The sequence below is a fragment of the Zingiber officinale genome, chromosome 11A (genome assembly GCF_018446385.1).
Source record: "Zingiber officinale cultivar Zhangliang chromosome 11A, Zo_v1.1, whole genome shotgun sequence".
NCBI lineage: Eukaryota > Viridiplantae > Streptophyta > Magnoliopsida > Zingiberales > Zingiberaceae > Zingiber > Zingiber officinale.
Genome location: NC_056006.1, coordinates 28,759,499 through 28,780,024, shown reverse-complemented (window position 1 = coordinate 28,780,024; position 20,526 = coordinate 28,759,499). Strand labels below are relative to the sequence as shown.

The 20,526-nt window shown below is 36.5% G+C and overlaps 1 protein-coding gene across 2 annotated transcripts; it reads left to right on the top strand.

Moving 5' to 3' along the window:
• Positions 1–6,701: 6,701 nt before the first annotated feature.
• On the top strand, positions 6,702–19,957 carry LOC122031910 (uncharacterized protein At4g14342-like). 2 transcript variants are annotated; one of them, XM_042591136.1, is made up of 4 exons: positions 6,702–6,903; positions 18,697–18,782; positions 18,882–19,005; positions 19,752–19,957. In XM_042591136.1, the coding sequence occupies exons 1-4, from the start codon at positions 6,901–6,903 to the stop codon at positions 19,797–19,799; spliced, it is 261 nt and encodes an 86-aa protein (XP_042447070.1). In that variant the 5' UTR covers positions 6,702–6,900; the 3' UTR covers positions 19,800–19,957. The 2 variants fall into 2 exon arrangements, with proteins under 2 accessions (XP_042447070.1, XP_042447068.1); XM_042591134.1 differs by lacking the exon at positions 6,702–6,903 and adding an exon at positions 13,901–14,126.
• The last annotated feature ends 569 nt before the right edge of the window (positions 19,958–20,526 follow it).

Genomic DNA, 20,526 nt, shown 5'->3' with positions numbered 1-20,526 from the left:
GATCAAACGCACGAACAACGAACATACGGTCCACATTTTAGCAGCTAGAGTGTGGTAGCTGCTATATCCATGTAGCAACTGAACCATCATTTCCAGATAACACATTAAATGCAACCGAAGGGGTCGGTCAAATATAATTATACTTTTTCAAGATACAATAATAAACTGATCTGCTACAAATTGCAGCAGCTTCTCAAGAGTAGCTGCTACACTCTATAGCAGTTAGTGCGAATTAGCTGCTACAAATTGTAGCATCTTCTCAAGAGTAGCTGCTATACTCGGTGGAAGTTAGTGCGGATTAGCTGCTACACATTGTAGCAGCTTATCAAGAGTAACTACTACAACGTGTAGCAGTTACTGAATATTAGCTGCTACACTCTGTTGGATCGAAACGGGCTAGAGGGGGTGCGAATAGTGCTTGTGGCTTTCACTTTTCGTATTCGGAAAAATTTAGAAGTAAACACAGCAGAATAATAAAGGACAACACAAATAGACACCAAGATTTACTTGGTTCGGAGCTTGGGGCGACTCTTACTCCAAGGCTCATGCTCATTGAGCGTTTACTTTGGGCAACAACTATAATTGTGCAAAAAGTACATGAGATTATTACAATTTAATTGTACTAAAAGACTATACCGACAATAAAGAATTGAAGTTTCGCAGCTTCGGGTCGTCGGGGTCATGTTGTAGCTCAGCCGGATCGTCTCGTTAGCAGCGTGCTAAAGAAAGATTGCCTGGAATGTGCTATATCAAGCTGCTGGTCGAGACTACCTTATAAAGGTTGTTGAGGGCACCTCCATCATAGGCGAATTCACAGCGTGGATCGACTTCGAAGAAGTCATCGCCTATCCACCTAAGGGCGCCTCCAACATCCTTGAGGGCGCCTTCAATGCCGTCAGAGGCGCCTCATCACTCTATGAGGGCGCCTACAGGTTCACTGTGTGCACTCCTTAACCTTTGCACTCAAGGCACCTCCAAGCTCCATGGAGGGTGCCTCGGGTACTGTTCATCCGAGGCAAAGCTTGCTCTTTTATCCCTACAAGATACGTTAGTCCCAAAAATACCAACCATATCCTGCAACACAAAGTTAGCACATAATAATAACATGAATATAAAAGTCTGACAGTCACCGGACTATCCGGTTTTGACTTCGGATTTCTGACCGGAAACCCTAGGTCGAACCGATGCATACTGTTCTCTCAGCAAGGAACGCGTCCTCACCTATTCCACTCGGGAGAGTATACCTGTTGCCATTCCAGTCCTCTAGACCGACTTGACTTTTGCTCAGCGTTTGAAGCTTCCGGTCTTCATGCTGGACATCCGCTCCATGATCCATCCAGACTTCCACCTAGTTCGCGACGCCAGGACTTTCAACCTAGGGTTACCACCCCCTAAGATTTTGCCCGAAGCTCTCAACCCGCCAAGGCTTTCCGCTTAGGGTTACCACCCCTAGGACCTAGGGTTACCACCCCCTAAGGTTTTCCCTTTGCCTAATCGCAGCTAGAACTTTTCTTCACCTAGGGTTACTGCCCCCTAGGACCTAGGGTTACCACTCCCTAGGGTTTTCCACCTGCTGCACCAACAATCTCCCCCTTTTTGATTATGGCAACACGGTTCAAAGTTAAGTAAAAAAATATAGCAATAAATGAAGAAACTTAAGCATAAATGAAATAAACAACACCTTATGCTCCCCGTTTCATTCATTATGTTTAAGTTCATTCTTAATTTGCTTAACTTTGACTTTTCTCTCCCCTTTGACATAAATAAAAAAAGAAAATGAGTAGAGAGACGGTTGTGCAGCTCCCCCTGAAGGGTAGCACTTTATCTAATTTTTAACAGTTGAAAATGACTTAGCATTTCAAAAAGAATTGTTTTGAAAAACACTTAACTAAATTTTAAAAATACTTTGGAAAATATTTAGCGCTTTCAATAAAAAGTTAGCAATACTTAGCATATGAAAATAATTGCTTTGAGAACCACTTAGATAAATAAAAAAAATACTTTGAAAAATACTTAGGTAAATGCTTTTGAAAAATATTTAGCTAAATTTGAAAATACTTAGCTAACTGTAACGACCACCCTTCTTACTACTACGACACTCTAAGGATGACTGTTACTTAACTACTAACTCTACTTAACCGGTAGGATCGAAATCACGAGGAATCTCTACCGAAAAATTTCGGCAGAGTCTCCCTTGTACCGGTGACCATAAACATCAATACATACACAGTATACACAGCCACAGGTGGCTGGAACATATATTAAACACCCACGCAGTTCATATATAATCAAAATAACCAACTTTCGCAAAACACGATAAAACAATCCAAATGACATGGAACTCAAAATGCATTCTCAATGTTTATTAATCACTACAATGCGAAAAACTCAACAACATCCCAAGCCTCTCCCATAGTCCTAGCATAAGAGGAAATGCAATCTATAAGCAAAATGCTTAGTAAGCGCTATCCTACTCACAAAAACTCGATATGCATGTGAATATACTGAAAACTAAAACTGAATGCTCAAAAGGAAAACTATTCATGCTCATCTACTAGTAAAAGAAACAAACATACTGAAATGCTAAACATGTAAAGCTACCCATGCTCTTCTAATAGCAAAGAACAGTAAGCTAATCTAAATAATATGCTAGCATGAAAGAAAACTAAACTTGCTGATTTTAAAACAAAGTAAACTTAATTCATTTGTTCTAATCTTATTCTTTTATCTCACTTGTTAAAAACTTATCCTTTAATACTTTTATGCTTATGTGAAACTTATTTTACTCGTTCAAAAACGTATACTTATAATACTTCAAAATAATAATCAACTTCTCTTGGGCCCGGCAACTGTACTTGCTTTTACTATTGTAATGACCCGACCCATTTGGCGGCCCATTTGGCGGTCCATTTGGCGACCCTCGGGTCGTCGACCGTCGACCGTCGGCCGTGCCGTTACTACTAGGTTATCTAAACCTAGGGACGACTATGGGAGCTCAACCCAAGGACAACTGAGAGTCCAGTACAGTGCCACTGATAAAAGTAAAATACTTATTATCTTTTAATACTTCTAATATATAATGCCTTGGCATTTTAATAAGCACCTTGTGTGCCAAAAATCCCTAAAGTCCTGACTTTGGGATCTACTTAAGGCCTTGGCCTTTTTCTTGCTTTTCTTTATCTTTCTTATGCTTGATAATACTTCTAAAAGAATGCTTCTTTTAAAAAGAACTGAAATGTTTAAGCAAATTCTAACTTTGAAATGCTTAAACCAAAAATCTGCCTACTATGCTAATAAAATTCTGTATATTAAGCTTAATAAAAATCTGTTTTAGGATTGGAGTTCTGCATTCAATACTTATCAAAATATGCAAGCAATACCTATGAAAGTCTGCATATCATACAAACTTAAACTAAATCTAACACTTGTTGGAATTAAAACCTACACTGCATGCTTCGTATTAAAAAGGACTAAACTAGCTGACTCTAAACATATGCCTCAGCAACTAAAAATGGAAATTAAAACACCAATACCGGAGACTAAACTATCCATTTCATATATATAGGAAACTAAAACTAAACCATCTCATGCATGTTGTGGCGGTATGAAAACTTAAATCTGTGTGCTTGGAATAATCAACAAGACCTAGACTGAAATTCTAAAGCCATAAGCACTAGCTGAATCTAGGGTTTGGATTATAGCAATTGAAGCAATCAAGCACTCATGCACTAAGACTAAAATAAAAGAAACTAGATTAAGCTACTAGAGAACTAATTGGATCTTCCACATAACAAGACAATCTCATTGAATTCCTTGGTCATCAAGTAAATTTACACTTCAAAACTGTACAATAACAAAAGAGATAAACCAAAAAGATTTGATCATAAACCTTTAGAAAACTTTAGCTATTTAGTGATACGGAGATATCAAGGATTAATTCTACCATAATCTGTCCGAACCCTTATTACATCAAGAGAAAGCAAATTTAAAGGTAGATCAGGTTCTGTACAGTAGCAAAGAAACAACAGAAAACTCGAATATAATCTGTTCATTGCTGTTTACTTGGCAACAAAGGGTTTAGAACTGCATATTTAAAGGAAATCTAAAGCCTTGTACTACAATGCTTTCCATAAATTATCTATTAGCAAATCTGTATTGTTAAAGAAACTAAATACTTAATAAATCTACACATTCTGAATTGTTTCCAACCAAGCAAAGCATAAGGAAAGGGTGCTTCTATCAAACTAAAACTCACTGGAATTTTGGATCCTATATAACTCGTTTCATTTGTTTAGAACTATCACTTCTATTTTCTTGCAATTGCTACACCCAAAACTAAAGCCGTTTATGTCAATTGCTTAGCACGAACAAAACTAAAAGTAAGCTCCTCTGTTCGCGCCCCTACTGTAACACAAATCAAGCTATAATCTGCTGAAATTTAAAAGAAAACCCATGTAAAACTTGTTCAACAATATTTCCTCAACCTGCAATGTTGATTGTGTCTGTGTGTCTCGGCATAGTTGCTCAACCAGTAAATAGCATACAGACATAGCAAGAGTGTAACCTAATTTAAACAAATTATTCAGTACCAACAGTGGATCATGCACTATATGATTCTTACTAAGGCACACCAAAAGTTTGTTAATTGTCCCTTCCTTTGGTTTGAGGTTATTCTCCAACACGTTTACCAACCAAACCATGGCTTCTTCAACCTTGCCAACCTTGTAGAACCCATCCACGACAAAATCATTTGTGCAAACTAAAGGCTCCAAATTCTAAACCATTTCAAGCTTACTGTCGAGCAACAACAACTAAAACTGCAAGCTAATTGTAATCCACAACTCCAAATCCATTCAATGAGACATAACAGAATCGAACAGGATCTGGCATAATTAAAAGATCAAAACCTTATAGCCTAAAATCATGCTTCATTCAATCCTTGCAGAATTTAATAGAACAACTTCGATATCATTACAACTACAACAGATTCCGAAATCTACAAAGTCCTACATGAACCGATCATGCCTACTAAGGTAACAAACAGCAAGGGTTTGAGTCAAAACCTGGAAATACTAATTACAAAGCTTTGAAGGAAATCTAATCCACCTGCTTGAACTAAACTAACCCTTCCCTTTCTTTCGGTTTTGTTATTGTACAGTTGGTATCAGAGCAGTCCCCATTCTCCAGCATCACACATCAGCACCATCTTTGTCGTCTTCAAGTAAGAAAGTATTTAAGTTCTTCCTTTTATGTTTTTTTTTATTTGTAGTATGTAGTGATTGCTTATATGCACTTTAGTAAGATAAAAGTTTTGTTTCTCTTTTATACATATACATAAGAATGTTTAGAAAGGATTGAGAAGATATCAAGTCTTTTTCTTGGCATAACTAGACGTCAAGATAGAGGACAAGACAGTGGGGAGTCAGAAAACCCAGTTAAGTAATTAGAACTAGAAGGACAATGATAACAAGAAAGACCCAAGCAGGAGGACGTTCGGGTAGTCTGTGAATATCCAGAAGTATTTCTAGAAGAGTTACCTGAACTATCTCCCAACAGAGGAGTAGAGTTTGAAATTGAATTGGTTCCTGACACTAGCTCAATTTCAAAAGCTCCGTACCGAATTTCTCTAGCAGAGCTAAAAGAGTTACAAGAACAATTTTAGGAGCTACTTGACAAGGGTTTCATCCGCCCTAGTCATTCACCTCGGGGAACTCCAGAGTTGTTCGTTAAGAAGAAAGACGGATCTATGCGGATGTGCATAGATTTTAGAGCGCTGAACAAAGTAACAGTTAAGGACAAGTATTCTCTTTCCAGAATAGATGATCTATTTGATCAGCTAAAGAGGACAATAGAGTTCTCTAAAGCAGACCTTCGCTTTGAGTACCATCAGTTGAAAGTGAAAGAAAGTGATACACTTAGAACAGTTTCCAGGACCAGATATAGGCACTACGAATTTGTAGTCATGCCAATTGGTGTGACTAATGCACCAATGGTCTCCAGAGACTTTATAACAAGTCTTTCAAGAACCACTAATGGGTAAAATGCGATATAGGTGATGATGGACAGAGAAGTTAAGAATCTAAGAAGCAAAAAAGTACCACTAGTAAAGGACAGTATAAGACAGAGGTATCCAGGATTAGTCTAAGTTCGAGGATAAACTTTTTATAAGGTATGGGGAATTGTAACAACCCAAATTTCTCCCTTTCGAGTCCCAAAAGTAATTTTAAAATGCTACAGAAAAATTCTAGAGATTTTTAGAAATTTTTAGAATATTTTTATACAATTTTTGAAGGTCGTTTGGTATTTTTACTAAACGAAAGAAGTTTTGACAAAAAAATATCCAAACCGAGATTTGAACCAGCGACCTTTGATTCGGTCAAAACCCGACCGACCAAATGTGCTGACGGTCGTTGTTGATAAATTAGGTAGTGAAATATATTTAAGCAGTAGTTAAGAAATCGGAAATAAATTGGAATAAAAAATTCGCGGCTGAGGGATCGAAGCCATGGCCTTTAACCCGAGCAAAACCCGCCTGACCAGCTGTGCTGGCGGCAGATGATAATTTATAAAAGAGTGAATAATATTTAAGGTATAGTAATTAATAAAAATCTTAGTTATAAGAAAAGGCTTAAGTTTTTTTCTCGAACCCTAAACTTTTCTCATCCGAACCTCTCTTCTCCTCTCACGTTCGCATCGGCGCTTCTCGTCGGGCGAAACCGTAGCAGCAAGCAAGGGGCGTTCCGGCGGGCGGCGAGGGCATTCTCCAAAGATTTCTTCACCGTCGTGATCCTTGCGTCGAGGAGAAGCCGGGAGCACGAAGAGGGGGCCAAAATCGTCGAGATTTGGAGCTCACCCGAAACCCTAGAGCCTTCCTCTTCGGCTGTAAGTCCAAGAAATCGCATGGTAAGTTGCTACTCACCTGCGGTAAGAGTTGCTCCGATTTTTGCTTTGGTGTTTTCTTGTTTTCTTGAGTTTTTCCATGAAGGAACTTGTTTTTGTTTGCTGTCGTGAACTCTAAAGAAAGAAAGGGAAGGGTTAGTTTAGTTCAAGCAGGTGGATTAGATTTCCTTCAAAGCTTCGTAATTAGTATTTCTAGGTTTTGACTCAAACCCTTGCTATTTGTTACCTTAGTAGGCATGATCGGTTCATGTAGGACTTTGTAGATTTCGGAATCTGTTGTAGTTGTAATGATATCGAAGTTGTTCTGTTAAATTCTGCAAGGATTGAATGAAGCATGATTTTAGGCTATAAGGTTTTGATCTTTTAATTATGCCAGATCCTGTTCGATTCTGTTATGTCTCATTGAATGGATTTGGAGTTGTGGATTACAATTAGCTTGCAGTTTTAGTTGTTGTTGCTCGACAGTAAGCTTGAAATGGTTTAGAATTTAGAGCCTTTAGTTTGCACAAATGATTTTGTCGTGGATGGGTTCTGCAAGGTTGGCAAGGTTGAAGAAGCCATGGTTTGGTTGGTAAACGTGTTGGAGAATAACCTCAAACCAAAGGAAGGGACAATTAACAAACTTTTGGTGTGCCTTAGTAAGAATCATATAGTGCATGATCCACTGTTGGTACTGAATAATTTGTTTAAATTAGGTTACACTCTTGCTATGTCTATATGCTATTTACTGGTTGAGCAACTATGCCGAGACACACAGACACAATCAACATTGCAGGTTGAGGAAATATTGTTGAACAAGTTTTACATGGGTTTTCTTTTAAATTTCAGCAGATTATAGCTTGATTTGTGTTACAGTAGGGGCGCGAACAAAGGAGCTTACTTTTAGTTTTGTTCGTGCTAAGCAATTGACATAAACAGCTTTAGTTTTGGGTGTAGCAATTGCAAGAAAATAGAAGTGATAGTTCTAAACAAACGAAACGAGTTATATAGGATCCAAAATTCCAGTGAGTTTTAGTTTGATAGAAGCACCCTTTCCTTATGCTTTGCTTGGTTGGAAACAATTCAGAATGTGTAGATTTATTAAGTATTTAGTTTCTTTAACAGTACAGATTTGCTAATAGATAATTTATGGAAAGCATTGTAATACAAGGCTTTAGATTTCCTTTAAATATGCAGTTCTAAACCCTTTGTTGCCAAGTAAACAGCAATGAACAGATTATATTCGAGTTTTCTGTTGTTTCTTTGCTACTGTACAGAACCTGATCTACCTTTAAATTTGCTTTCTCTTGATGTAATAAGGGTTCGGACAGATTATGGTAGAGTTAATCCTTGATATCTCCGTATCACTAAATAGCTAAAGTTTTCTAAAGGTTTAGGATCAAATCTGTTTGGTTTATCTCTTTTGTTATTGTACAGTTTTGAAGTATTTTTAAAATGGTTTTGAAAAATACTTAGCTAAATTTGAAAAGCTTTTGAAAAATATTTAACTAAATTTGAAATGGTTTTGAAAATAATTGTTGTTTGAAAAACTGAACTCTTAAAAAGATTTTGACAAACACTAAAAAGTATTGATAAATACTTAACTTTTAAAAAGATTTTCTTGATAGAAGTTCAGCCTAAGTACTTAACTTAAAAAGGATTTTCATAAAAACTTAGCTTTGAAAATAGTTAGCTTCTAGAAAGGTTTTTAGATAAAAAAAACATACTTAAAAACTTTTTCAAAATTTGTACTTGCTTTTTCACATAAGGTTTTTCTTTTAAAAAAAAACTAAATTTTTAAACATTTAAACTTTGAAATAAGAAAAAAAATGCCCTTTTTTTTTTAAAAAAAAAAGCTTCAAATTTCTTTGCACTCCCCCTAAATTAATGCCAAAAGTGTTTGAGAGTCCTAGAGTCCAAGCATGAGAAGTTACAAACACAAGTTATAAAATAATTTTCCATCTCACCCATTCTATGATATCAAGCATATTTAGCTTATGAGTGAGTGTGAGACGGAGTTGTCTTTATCAATGTTGAAATTGATATTTAAAATAAGTTTGAGTTTGAGTTTCAAATGAGTAAACATTTAAAATTTTAAAAATTAAAAATTAATTAAGTTTGCAATCATAATTTGAAAATATGATTTAAGAATTAATTAAAATTTTAAAAATTAAAAATTAATTAAGTTTGCAATCATAATTTGAAAATATGATTTGAGAATTAATTAAGATTTTAAAAATTAATTATCATTAAGATTTTGAATTAAATATAATTCGAAAATTAATTATCATATGATTTGAAAATTGAAATTTTAATAATTAATAGTTTGAAATTTAATTATGAATTGAAAATTATAATTTTGTAAATAATGATTTTAAATTTTGAAATTATAAAAAAATAAATACTTTGATTGAAATTAATTATAATTTGAACCTTAATAATAATTAACTTTTTGAAAATAATTTAATTATGATTTTAAAATTAATTATAACATTAAGTGAGATTAATTATAATTTTAAGTAAGATTTTGAAATTAATTAAGATTTTAAAATTAATTATGATTTTGAAATTAAGTATCATATCGAAATTAATTATGATTTTTAAAATAATTATGAAATTAATTATAATTTTTAAAATAATTATGAAATTAATTATGATTTTTAAAATAATTATGAAATTAATTATAATTTTTAAAATAATTATGAAATTAATTCTGATTTTTAAAATAATTACCTAATTAATTATGATTTTAAAAATAATTATGAATAATTTTACTTGATTAACTATTTTAAACCTAGGTTCATCTCACCTAGTCTAAGTTACCAAGCAAGGAACCTTATAGATTTTTGTGAGATGATTATCTTTAGATTTAGGTTATGTCTAAGGATTAATTTACATTTGAGTTAGACTTAGATTTTTCAATTAGTCAATTAAATACACATTTTAAAGATTGACTTCTAGGCTGTGGCGAGGTACTAGGTCTTCTTGGATATGAGATCATCCACCACTTCTAGATAAAGCCTTTCAAATAAATTATATATTTAATTTTCTTTTTGAAACTCCTAGGACTAACCGATCAAGTGTAAATTATGCCTGGGTTCTTAATCTATCATAATCTAAGCATATAATAAAAGCAGAAGAAACAAAGTAATATCAAACAATTCTATTTATTTATAATGATGGTTTTTCTATTGGGTCCCCCTGGATCATAGCCTCGATATGGTCTATCAAGGTAATGGACTTGATCCTTGGGGTTCCAATATTGACCAAGTCAAACTTGATTGATCAAGTTAGACTTGGGTACTCATGCCTGGACTACCTTTCTATTTGGTCTATTAACAAGTGATAAATATGAACGATATTTCCTTTTTATCCTAAATCCTAGTCCGGATCGATTGTATACAGTCTTTTGTTTTCCAAGAATCAAATCAAGATTCTTGGAACCTAGTGTAAACCGTTCCAACGTGATCTTTAAATCCTTGACTTGAATTTTCGGGCTGGAATTCTCTTCCTCAAGCTTTTGGACTTGAGTTGAGATTTCAGTCTGAATAGGGTCAGTCAAGGATTCGGAGTTAGTCACTTTCTTAAGGGTTGTTACCTCCTTTTGGAGTGACTTGACCCGGATGTTGGATTTAGCTAATTTCTTTAACAAGTAAGGAATTAAGTTTTATAGATCGTCTAATTGAGTCTCGATAAATAGAGAACTTATAGTGGGTTTGAGCCCTTCGAAAACAGATACGGATCCATAGCTTCTCTTGGACTCAGTTTCTGATTCACTTTCGGTATCGGACTCGAACTCGGACTCAGTTTCGACAACATTCGCTTGTATCAGTAGTGCAAGGAAGCTTGATTGTTCTTCTTCATCGGACTCGTCTGATGATTCGGACCATGTTGCTTTCAACACCTTCCTTCTTTGTTGTTTCTGGTTTGGACAATCTGACTTGTAGTGCCCCTTTTTGTTATAACCGTAGCAGGTGACTCTAGTCTTGACCTTCGAATTTGATTAAGTCACATTCTTCTTTTTGCATATCTTTCATATGAGCTTTACTAATTCAGCAGTAATCTCGTCGTCGTCTTCTGAGTCCGATTCGTCTTTGGACTCGGGTTCGGTTCTATGCTTCGTTTTAGGTTCTGGGGTTCTTCTTGTACCTGCAATTAAGGCAATACCCTTCTCGACCGATCGAGCATTAATTTGTTTATGTAATTCAAATTCAGAAAATAATTCATCAATTTTAATTAAAGATAAATCCTTGGATATCTTATAAGCATCTACCATGGATGCCCACAAGATATTCCTCGGAAAGGCATTTAGGGCGTACCTTAGGATGTCGCGGTTCTCCACTTTCTGTCTGATTGTGTGGAGTTCGTTGAGCAGATCTTGTATACGGGCATGAAGCTGGCTAGCCGTCTCACCTTCCTGCATTTTAATATTATATAATTTATTAAGTGGTAAGTCATGCTTACTTACCTTTGTGTTGGGCTTGCCCTCGTGCAACTCGATCAGATTTTACCATAATTCTTTGGTGTTCGAGAACGGGCCGACACGGTCCTCCTTGGTTAGGCCGCACTAAAGTGTACATGTTGCTGCTTTAGCGTTTGTTTCTACCTTCTTTATCAGAGTTGCATCCCAATTCTCGCATGATATCGGTTTGTCGTTGTCGTCAGTTGGAAGTTCAAGGTCAGTTTTGACGATCATCCATACTTTGAAATGAGTTTGAAGGTACGACTCCATTCGGCCCTTCCAGTAGCCGAAGTCTTCTCCGGTGAAGAGCGGTGGGCGGGCAGTGCTATAGCCTTCTTGGAGAGCCATAAAAATGAAATCTCTCACACAAAGAAAACCATAAAAACTTGTCCTAGGACTTGATCCTGAATTAGTAGTGCGGGTTAAAAGAAGGATAAAAATGCGATATCGAGTGGTGTTGCACCAACTTCGAGAAAAAATTCAATTACGAAAAAACTGGATCGGAAGGCGGCAAAAATCCTGATTCCGATCACTCCGAAAAATTAAAAAAAACACCATGAAAAAATTACTTGACTGATGGTTGCACCAAATCAAAGTGACCCCGCTTTGATATCAATTGTTGGATCGAAAGCGCTAGACGGGGGGTGAATAGCACTCGTGGCTTTTATGTTCGTTTCAGAAAACTTTCGAGTAATACGCAGCGGAAATATATTTCGAGGTCGCGGGTTCAAATCCGAACCCGCGACCTCGGACTCGAACCGAAGCTTTAAGTTGATTCGGCTAACCAAGAGTTCAGCGGATGTTTTGTGATTAAAGAGAGAAAAGAGAGAGCGAATTTTATTTAAGTAGTAGTTGGTTAACAGAATACGTAGTTATAAAAAGAGAACTTAGGGATTAATTTACTGTGACCTAATTTCTTCCTCCCTCCCATTCGCGAGCGACGGCGATTCCTTCTCGGGCGAAGACGAAGCCGAGGCTAGGTCTTCTCTCCGGCGGCCGACCAAGGGGTCTTTCCGAGGGGTTTTTCCACCGTCGCGAGCACCCCGTTGAGGAGAGCATGGTGACGAGAAGAAATTGCCGAGTCTTGCGGTTTCTCCGAAACCCTAAAGGTCTTCCTCGGCTGTAAGTCCAAGAAACAACATGGTAAGTTGCTACTCACCTGCAGTAGGAGTAGTTCCGAGCTTTGATTTTGTTTTCTGCTTTGCTTTCGGATCATGTGTACAGAATAGATGATCTATTCGGTTTCAAGCTTCGATTTAGATTCCTTCTTTGTTTTGAAACTTGCTGTACAAAATCGAGGATTGATAGAGCTTTAGTTCCTTCTAGAAGTATGAGTGGGTATGATCCTAGCATGGTTGAAGGATGAATCGGGGACTACTATTAGGGCACCGTGGTTTAAGTTATTATCTTGTTCCTCTGTTTTCTGTGTTGTGAATTTGGATGAAGAATTTCGGTTTTGATGTCTTCATGGTCTGGAGCAGTGGGTGAGTTTAATAATTTTCTGATGATATCTGGTTTGCTTAATGTTGGTTTATGGGAGGTAGGTTTACATGGACCCATAACAAAATTTGGAAAGACTAGATAGGGTCTTAATTTCACCTTCTTGGAATGCTAAGGAGTTAGTGGTGGGTGTGGAACACTTGAGTAGAGTTGCGTCTGCTCATTGCCTTTACTGATCAAACTATCAGTTGCTTCCTCACCCTTGGCTTCGTTTAGATTTCAGAAAATGTGGACTAAACACGTTAATTTTTCTTTAACTGTAAGGTTGAATTAGATGCTGCCATGCTACAGAACTGGCCTCTAGAAACTGCAATCGAAATTAAGAAGGCTGAAAGAACATTGGGAAGTAATGTTCTGGGTGTAAGGTGTTTTACTCCATGTGTGGGTTTTAATTTGTGCATAATGGAATTGCTGTTTGGGTTAACAGTACCGTGCTTGATTAGTTTGGAATACATTCAACAGAATCTAAACTTATGATGAGTTAAGCTTAGATTGGTAGTGTTTTACTACTTCTTATGTTCCTGTGGATTTTGGACAGGATTAGAATAGGGAAGACTTAGATTTTTATGCATTCACTCCTCTTCATTGTGCTAAGTATTTTGGATTTGTATGTTGGCTCAGGACTCGACACCTTCAAAGTAGTTGTTATTCCATTACTACCTCAAGATATCTAGGTTGGTTATGCACTGTTAAAATTAGGTAGTTTTCTTTTATGGAAATTAGCAATGTGTTATGCGCAATCGCTACCCGGAATTATTCGGTGAGTCAAATTTTGAGGACAAAATTATTTTTAGGGGGGAGAATTGTAAGGTCTCCCAAACATTGAATACAGAATTTAATTAAAAATAAAATAAATTGATAAATTAGGATCCCATGAGCGATAATAAAGGAAAACATTCATAAAATTTTCTATGATATTTAGGAATTTTAGATGAACTGGTATGACATCATGAAACTATTTAACAAAGGGATTAACATTGGGAGTTGATGAATTATAATTACCTAGGTTACGGATTAATTGCCCTAAGCATTAAGACCTAGGTATAAAAGCTTAGCTCAACCCATTTCCCCCACACCCAGCCACTGTGCCAGATATCGCCGTCACTTCTTTCTCTTCACTCTCGTTGGTCTCAGTCGGGCTCTCCACCGAGCTCAGATCCCCGATCGAGAGTCACACTACTCCGGCGGGTCTGCGGAAGCTTGTGAGCAGGCGGGGAGTCCATCGACCACCACACCGGCGGCACAGCTACGACTGAGTTGAGGCTTCGACGGAGGAATGAGTAAGGCAAGTACATGTCGATTTGATGATGTGAGATCCATAAGGTAAATGATAGGAGCCTAGGTAAGTCTGATAGCTTGCTACGAAGTTGTTTTGAGTTGAATGAAGTGCGATTTGGGGTTTCCTGTGGTTCTATGGCTTCGTCTCACGAATTCGTGTTCTGCTAGGTTAAGAACATTCTGATAGTCTCGGTGCTGAGAAGGGAATTTGCTTGTTCGTTGCCCTGATCGATTGAATGTGACGCGATTCTAGTTCTTTTCGTGTTCATGCTCTGTTTCGTGATTTTTTTCGAGATTTCGCAACGGATTTCAGTGTTTGCAACTGGGAATGGTATAGTTCGGCTTTGTGGTTCTTCTCGTGGTGCTTATGTCTCGACTTAAAGGTTTTGTGGGGTCCTGGTTTTGATTTGGGTTTCCCCACTGTGGAGTTTTGAATCGCCTTGAGGTTTCATTGCAGTTCTCGCCGGGTACACATGTTTTCTAGAATTCGCTAGTGCATTTGTATGGTTGGAGTTCGGTTGTCAGTGGGATTGTTCTGTTTATGGTTTTCGTGGTGTTTGCTTGGCTGTGATTGGGTTGGTTCCGATTATCTCCATGTCGTTGAAGTTGCGAGCTCTCTGTATGCTACCTGTTTGTTTGAATGTCTGGCTGAGAGGTTAAATAGAGATATAAGTTGCGTGTTGAGTTTCTGTAGAGCTCTGGATTTGGTTTTGGTTCCCATGGGGTTTTCGAGTCAATTTTGAGGATGATTTTCTTGCTTCTTGGGATTCCGAAAGCTTCAGATAGACTGTTGATGGCTTAAACCTTGATGATTTATATCTTTTACTCTTCCTGCTGTTCTAAATAGTGTTGATCTGCTCTCTGATAGCTGAGGTTTCAGTTTGGTTTTCCATGCGATTTCGTCCTGTTTCCTTGGAGGTTTGATGTTGATGCACCATTGTAGAGGGCTGTGGTGATGGTGTGAAGTTCGGTTATTGGTTTGGTTTTGTGATGGTTTGCGAATTTTGTGTGGATTCTTTTATAAAGGGTAGTTGACTGATTTAGTTTTGGAGGATTGAAAAATCCTCACGTTGAAGTGAATTTCTTGTGTGAAGCAATAGGATTTAAGCTCTTATATGCTCTTGTTATTGAAATAGCTTGTTACAGTCCCTGGTTTAGCTGCATAATAAGCCACCTAGCTAATTTTTGAAGGGGTACCATGGCGACCGCATATGGCATATGTAGTCTACATATGCAGTTGAAAAAATTTATTTGGTTCATTTGCATTAATATAAACCGAACCAAATTGACTTAAACCCTAAGCTACTATATTTAGTAGCTTGTAGCACGTACCATTTTAATACTGTCTAAATATTCACATACGACATGTGTTTTTTGCAATAGGTTGACAGGTACCATTTGCTATGCTTTTTCAAACCTTGGTTTATATGGTCAGTCACCCATGGTTTCTTCCTATTTTTTTTTTTATCATTTTGTACTTCAGTGCTTGTTATCTTGTTAAGTATTAGCATCAGTTGGTATTTGGTTTGTCTCCTTGATCTTTCACATTTGTAGTGCTACAAAGTGATCTGATCACTGACCAAGAATGAATATGGCTGAGGAATATTGAGGCATACAAAATCATAGGTAGTAATGAAAATTCTGATTTACCACACTTAAATCCATTAAATTCTTTTGAGTTTGATTTTCTCATTCCCCTCCCTGGTACCACAAAATCTTTGCTTCATTCTGAAGAAATGACATTTCTTTCGGTTCATGAGAGGCATTAGCAGAGGAGCTAGCATAGGAGAAGTGTGAAATCGAGCAAGTCTCCTTGGTTCTAGCTTCCTTTCAGAGTTGCAAGAGCCTCAACAACAATAGCCACTACCATCGCGTCTACCACATCAAGTCTTGATGTGGGATCTCCGTTCCTCTAACTTGTGTAACGTCCGCAGCTCCACTAGTACTTCAACTTGAATTTCTATATATATATATATATAAAATTATCTTTGTCTTCCTTTTCTTGCAAAAAAAGGGTGAACCTTCTTCCAGATTTGATTCAAAATCGAAGACAACACCATTAACCAGATTACCTACGGCTTGAAATAGATATCTCCCCTTCTCTAGCAAAAAAAAAAAACACAAGGGGAGAAGCTATGATGGAGTCTAGGGACAACCTTGACAAGGCCAACTACAAGGGGTTGCTCAACCTCGTTTTCGGATTCAACGAATCGAACGGCGGCCATGATTTGTAGCCGAAGGTTGCTAACGCTCAACTTCGGTTACATTGCCAGGAACTAGCCGCTAACCGGAAAGAACCACATGGATTTCGAAGGATAACATATACCGAAACCTCAAAATCAGAAAGATACTTTTTTATACATATATAGAAATTCAAGTTGAAGTACTCGTGGTGCTGCGGACGTTACACAAGTTTGAGGAACGGAGATCCCACATCAAGACTTGATGTGGTAGACACGATGGTAGTGGCTATTGTTGTTGGGGCTCTTGCAACTCTGAAAGGAAGCCAGAACCAAGGAGACTTGCTCGATTTCACACTTCTCCTATGCTAGCTCCTCTGCTAATGCCTCTCTGAGGTCTATCTATTTACCTGTTTTTGTATGGAAAAAAAATGAACCGAAAGAAATGTCATTTCTTCAGAATGAAGCAAAGATTTTGTGGTACCAGGGAGGGGAATGAGAAAATCAAACTCAAAATAATTTAATGGATTTAAGTGTGGTAAATCAGAATTTTCATTACTACCTATGATTTTGTATGCCTCAATATTCCTCAGCCATATTCATTCTTGGTTAGTGATCAGATCACTTTGTAGCACTACAAATGTGAAAGATCAAGGAGACATGCCAAATACCAACTGATGCTGATACTTAACAAGATAACAAGCACTGAAGTACAAAATGATAAAAAAAAAAATAGGAAGAAACCATGGGTGACTGACCATATAAACCAAGGTTTGAAAAAGCATAGCAAGTGGTACGTGTCAACCTATTGTAAAAACACATGTGGTATGTGAATATTTAGTCAGTATTAAAATGGTATGTGCTACAAGCTACTAAATATAGTAGCTTAGGGTTTAAGTTAATTTGGTTCAGTTCATATTAATGCAAATGAACCAAATAAGTTTTTTCAACTGCATATGTAGACTACATATGCCATATGCGGTCGCCATGCTATCCCTTCAAAAATTAGCTAGGTTGCTTATTATGCGGCTCAACCAGGGGCTTTTAAAACTATGGTATAAACTTGCTATTCTAAAAGAATATATAAATACTTGCACCATATGCCTCTCTCTTCTTCATCATGTCCTCCAATGTGTTTATATGCATTTTATCCCACAAACAAGCTGCTTTAGTGCACCATCCTTGTGCCCACTACTTCTTAGGATTAAACCTTAGCACATGCACATGTAACAATTTAGGCATCATGAGGCAAAGTCATGGAGATAGCAGTTGTAGGCATGTTAATTTCCAGAAGTAGGATTGTAAACAAGCCGAGCCGAGCTTTAGGGTATTCAAGCTTATTTGATAAGATAACCGAATCAAGCCGAGCTGAGTTTAAAATGAACCAAGCCTTTGAAATGATTGTTCAAGCTTGGCTTGGTTTATTTTTTATGAGCTTGAGTTTGTTTTAAGCTTGACTTGAGCTTGGTTCGTTTAGATGTTATTGAGCTCTCAATTCAAGCATGACTTGAGTTTGGTTCGAGTTTAGTTCGTTTAGATGTTATCGAACTTTCAATTCAGGCACGTTGATTGTTTGATTAGTTATTAAGTTTGATATTTCAAAGTTATTTATTTTTTTAATTTTATTTTGTTTATTTAGCATATTGATAAAAGTTTTATTAATAAATATGGTTTACGAAAATTATTCATGAACGTTGTTTACGAACAGTTGAACACATATGTGTTCAAATTTGTTTGTTTAGTTTAACGAGCTGTTCAAGCTTGTTTATTTAATTGATATTGTGTATATTGAGCAAACATAAATAAACTCTTGTCAAGCTGAACATCAAGCTTGTTCACGAACATTTGGTTCATTTACAGCCCTATCCAGAAGAACCCTCAGTCACATACCTGGGACTATGTTAAATGAATTGTGGGCCTGATTGTGACCTTAACCTGAACTTTTGTTCCGTCTATTTCACATCATATTTTATTGAGACTACCTTATATGGCTTGTGGTTTTGCTGATCAGACATCATCGCTTGTCTCTATGCTAATGCTAAGCTTATCCTAACATCAACACTCAAATAGTAGGTATTTTTTTGTCACAATTATTCTTAACCTTCAATTAAGTCATCTGTCAAACAGTTCAGACTATTTATCACAGTAGGATTGCCCTTCAGTTAGTAATATTTGATGATTTTCATTCATCCATTGGTCTCTGTTCCTCCTCTACGTAGGAGGAATGCCCAACAACAATCCATTGATGTATCTGGGATGTTTATTTTAGTATAACCTTAATGGTACATTTTCAATTTTTCTAAATTTTTGTTCAATTGAATAGATGTAATTGTAATTCAGTGAAGCTATCATTATTTTTTCTAGTAGTAAAGATCTCATAGAACTTTGTCCACATAGGCAAGCGACAGATTCAACATCAATTCTCAGCTAGAGCATCTTCAAGCTAAATATGTTGGAACATGGCATGCAGACTTAAATAGATTGTAAATTCCCAAATCTTACTTGCAAAGTTGCTATCTATTTGTCATATATAAATTGAATGCATAAAAATAATTCAAATATATCTTCCTTGTGTCCTTCAGCGAATGGGGTGTGAATATCCAACGCGACAGTTATGCATCATACATTGGCCACTACCCTATCTTGGCCTATTTTTCTGTTGCTGAAAATGAATCCATTGAAAGACAACGCTACAATTTTATGCAAGTGAGGCTAGATCCTACTTCTTCATCTATTATTTATATTAATAGTCAGCTACCCATTTAAGTTCAATAGAAGTTAGTTATGCATCATAAATGCATGATATCATGTACTTTTGCCTTTTGTTGATGAATAAATGAAACAAATGATTTTTTTTTTATCATAGATTTTGGTTTTGTTTTCTTTCTTTATATTAATTATGTATGTGTCCATCACAGATGTGCATCGTAGAGGAAAAATTATGGTATCCTTTTATCTGTAATATATGAAATTGATGTTATGTGACAGATAGCTAAGTGACTCACCATCCACATATGTTCTTGTGATGCTAATTCGTAAGTCGATAAAATTCCTGCTTTTTGTACCTACAAATGAGTTGAACTTCTCTCAAAAGTTGTAGACTTTATTTGCCATTTGTTGAGATCATATGGAGGTTCTTGATTGGTTAGGTTGGTGGCGGTAGTTCGAAAACATTACCCTGCATATGTGCAGCTGATTGGCATGAGAGAACAACAAAGCTATCATTTCAGTTCTCTGATTTGTGGACTGGTTTATTTTAATAAGATTGAGTAGTTTTCTTCTGTCTTAGCTTATATCAGTAGTCTTGGGTGATTACACATGCCAAGCTAGATCCACTAGTTCTTTGTGTTTTTCTAACAGTGTATTTAAGTGCTGTAATTTGGACTTCTTTGCCATTTATATTCCTTTTGCAACAAGATGATTACAGCAAGATAACGTGTCTCTTGTTGCAGAAAATGCTGTTGCCTTGTGGTCTTCCTCCAGAGAGAGAAGAAGATTGAAGTCCTGTGTTACTTGTGGCTGCTTCCTTGTATTTTTATTTATACTGCTGTGTAGAACTCTTTATGCGTGTTGAACTGAGATCATCTGTAATGGATTTGAAGTTTGCTGGCTACAGATGGTAAACACTTGTTTAACTATTTTTCTGTTTCTTTGTTTTTCCGTGGGTTATTTAGTAGAGGTTTAAAGTTGTTAGTTTCTTACCTTCCGAAATGATCTGTTTATCGATTGAATGTCTGAAACTCATGTTGCTTTAAGTTCACTCTTGAATATAGAACAGATAGCGGGTTTTCTTTGGTTGGTTATAAGAAAACTTGTCAGAAATAGTAAAGTTAAAAAGGAGAAAAATAGAAAGAAGAAAGGGCCATGATTCACAACCAAACCGCGAGCAACCGCGAACTCATGGTTAAGGGTGTCAATTTGGATGGGTCAGGTTGAGTTATTTTTTTTCAAATCCAACATGAACTCGACCTGAATACGAGTTCAATCTAAAATACCTACACCTGAATCCAAATCCGACCAACCCGATTAATTCGAGTCCGACTCAGATAATTCGAAAATTCGATTTAAAACGACTTTTAGGGCTATTTTTCGTATAATTTTTTACTTTTATCTCAATACTCTATCATTATCATATAAATGTGATATTAGTATATATAAAAATATCTTAATTTTTAAAATAAAATTCAATTTCACCCTTAAAAAATTCCACTAAATCTTATATTTAGG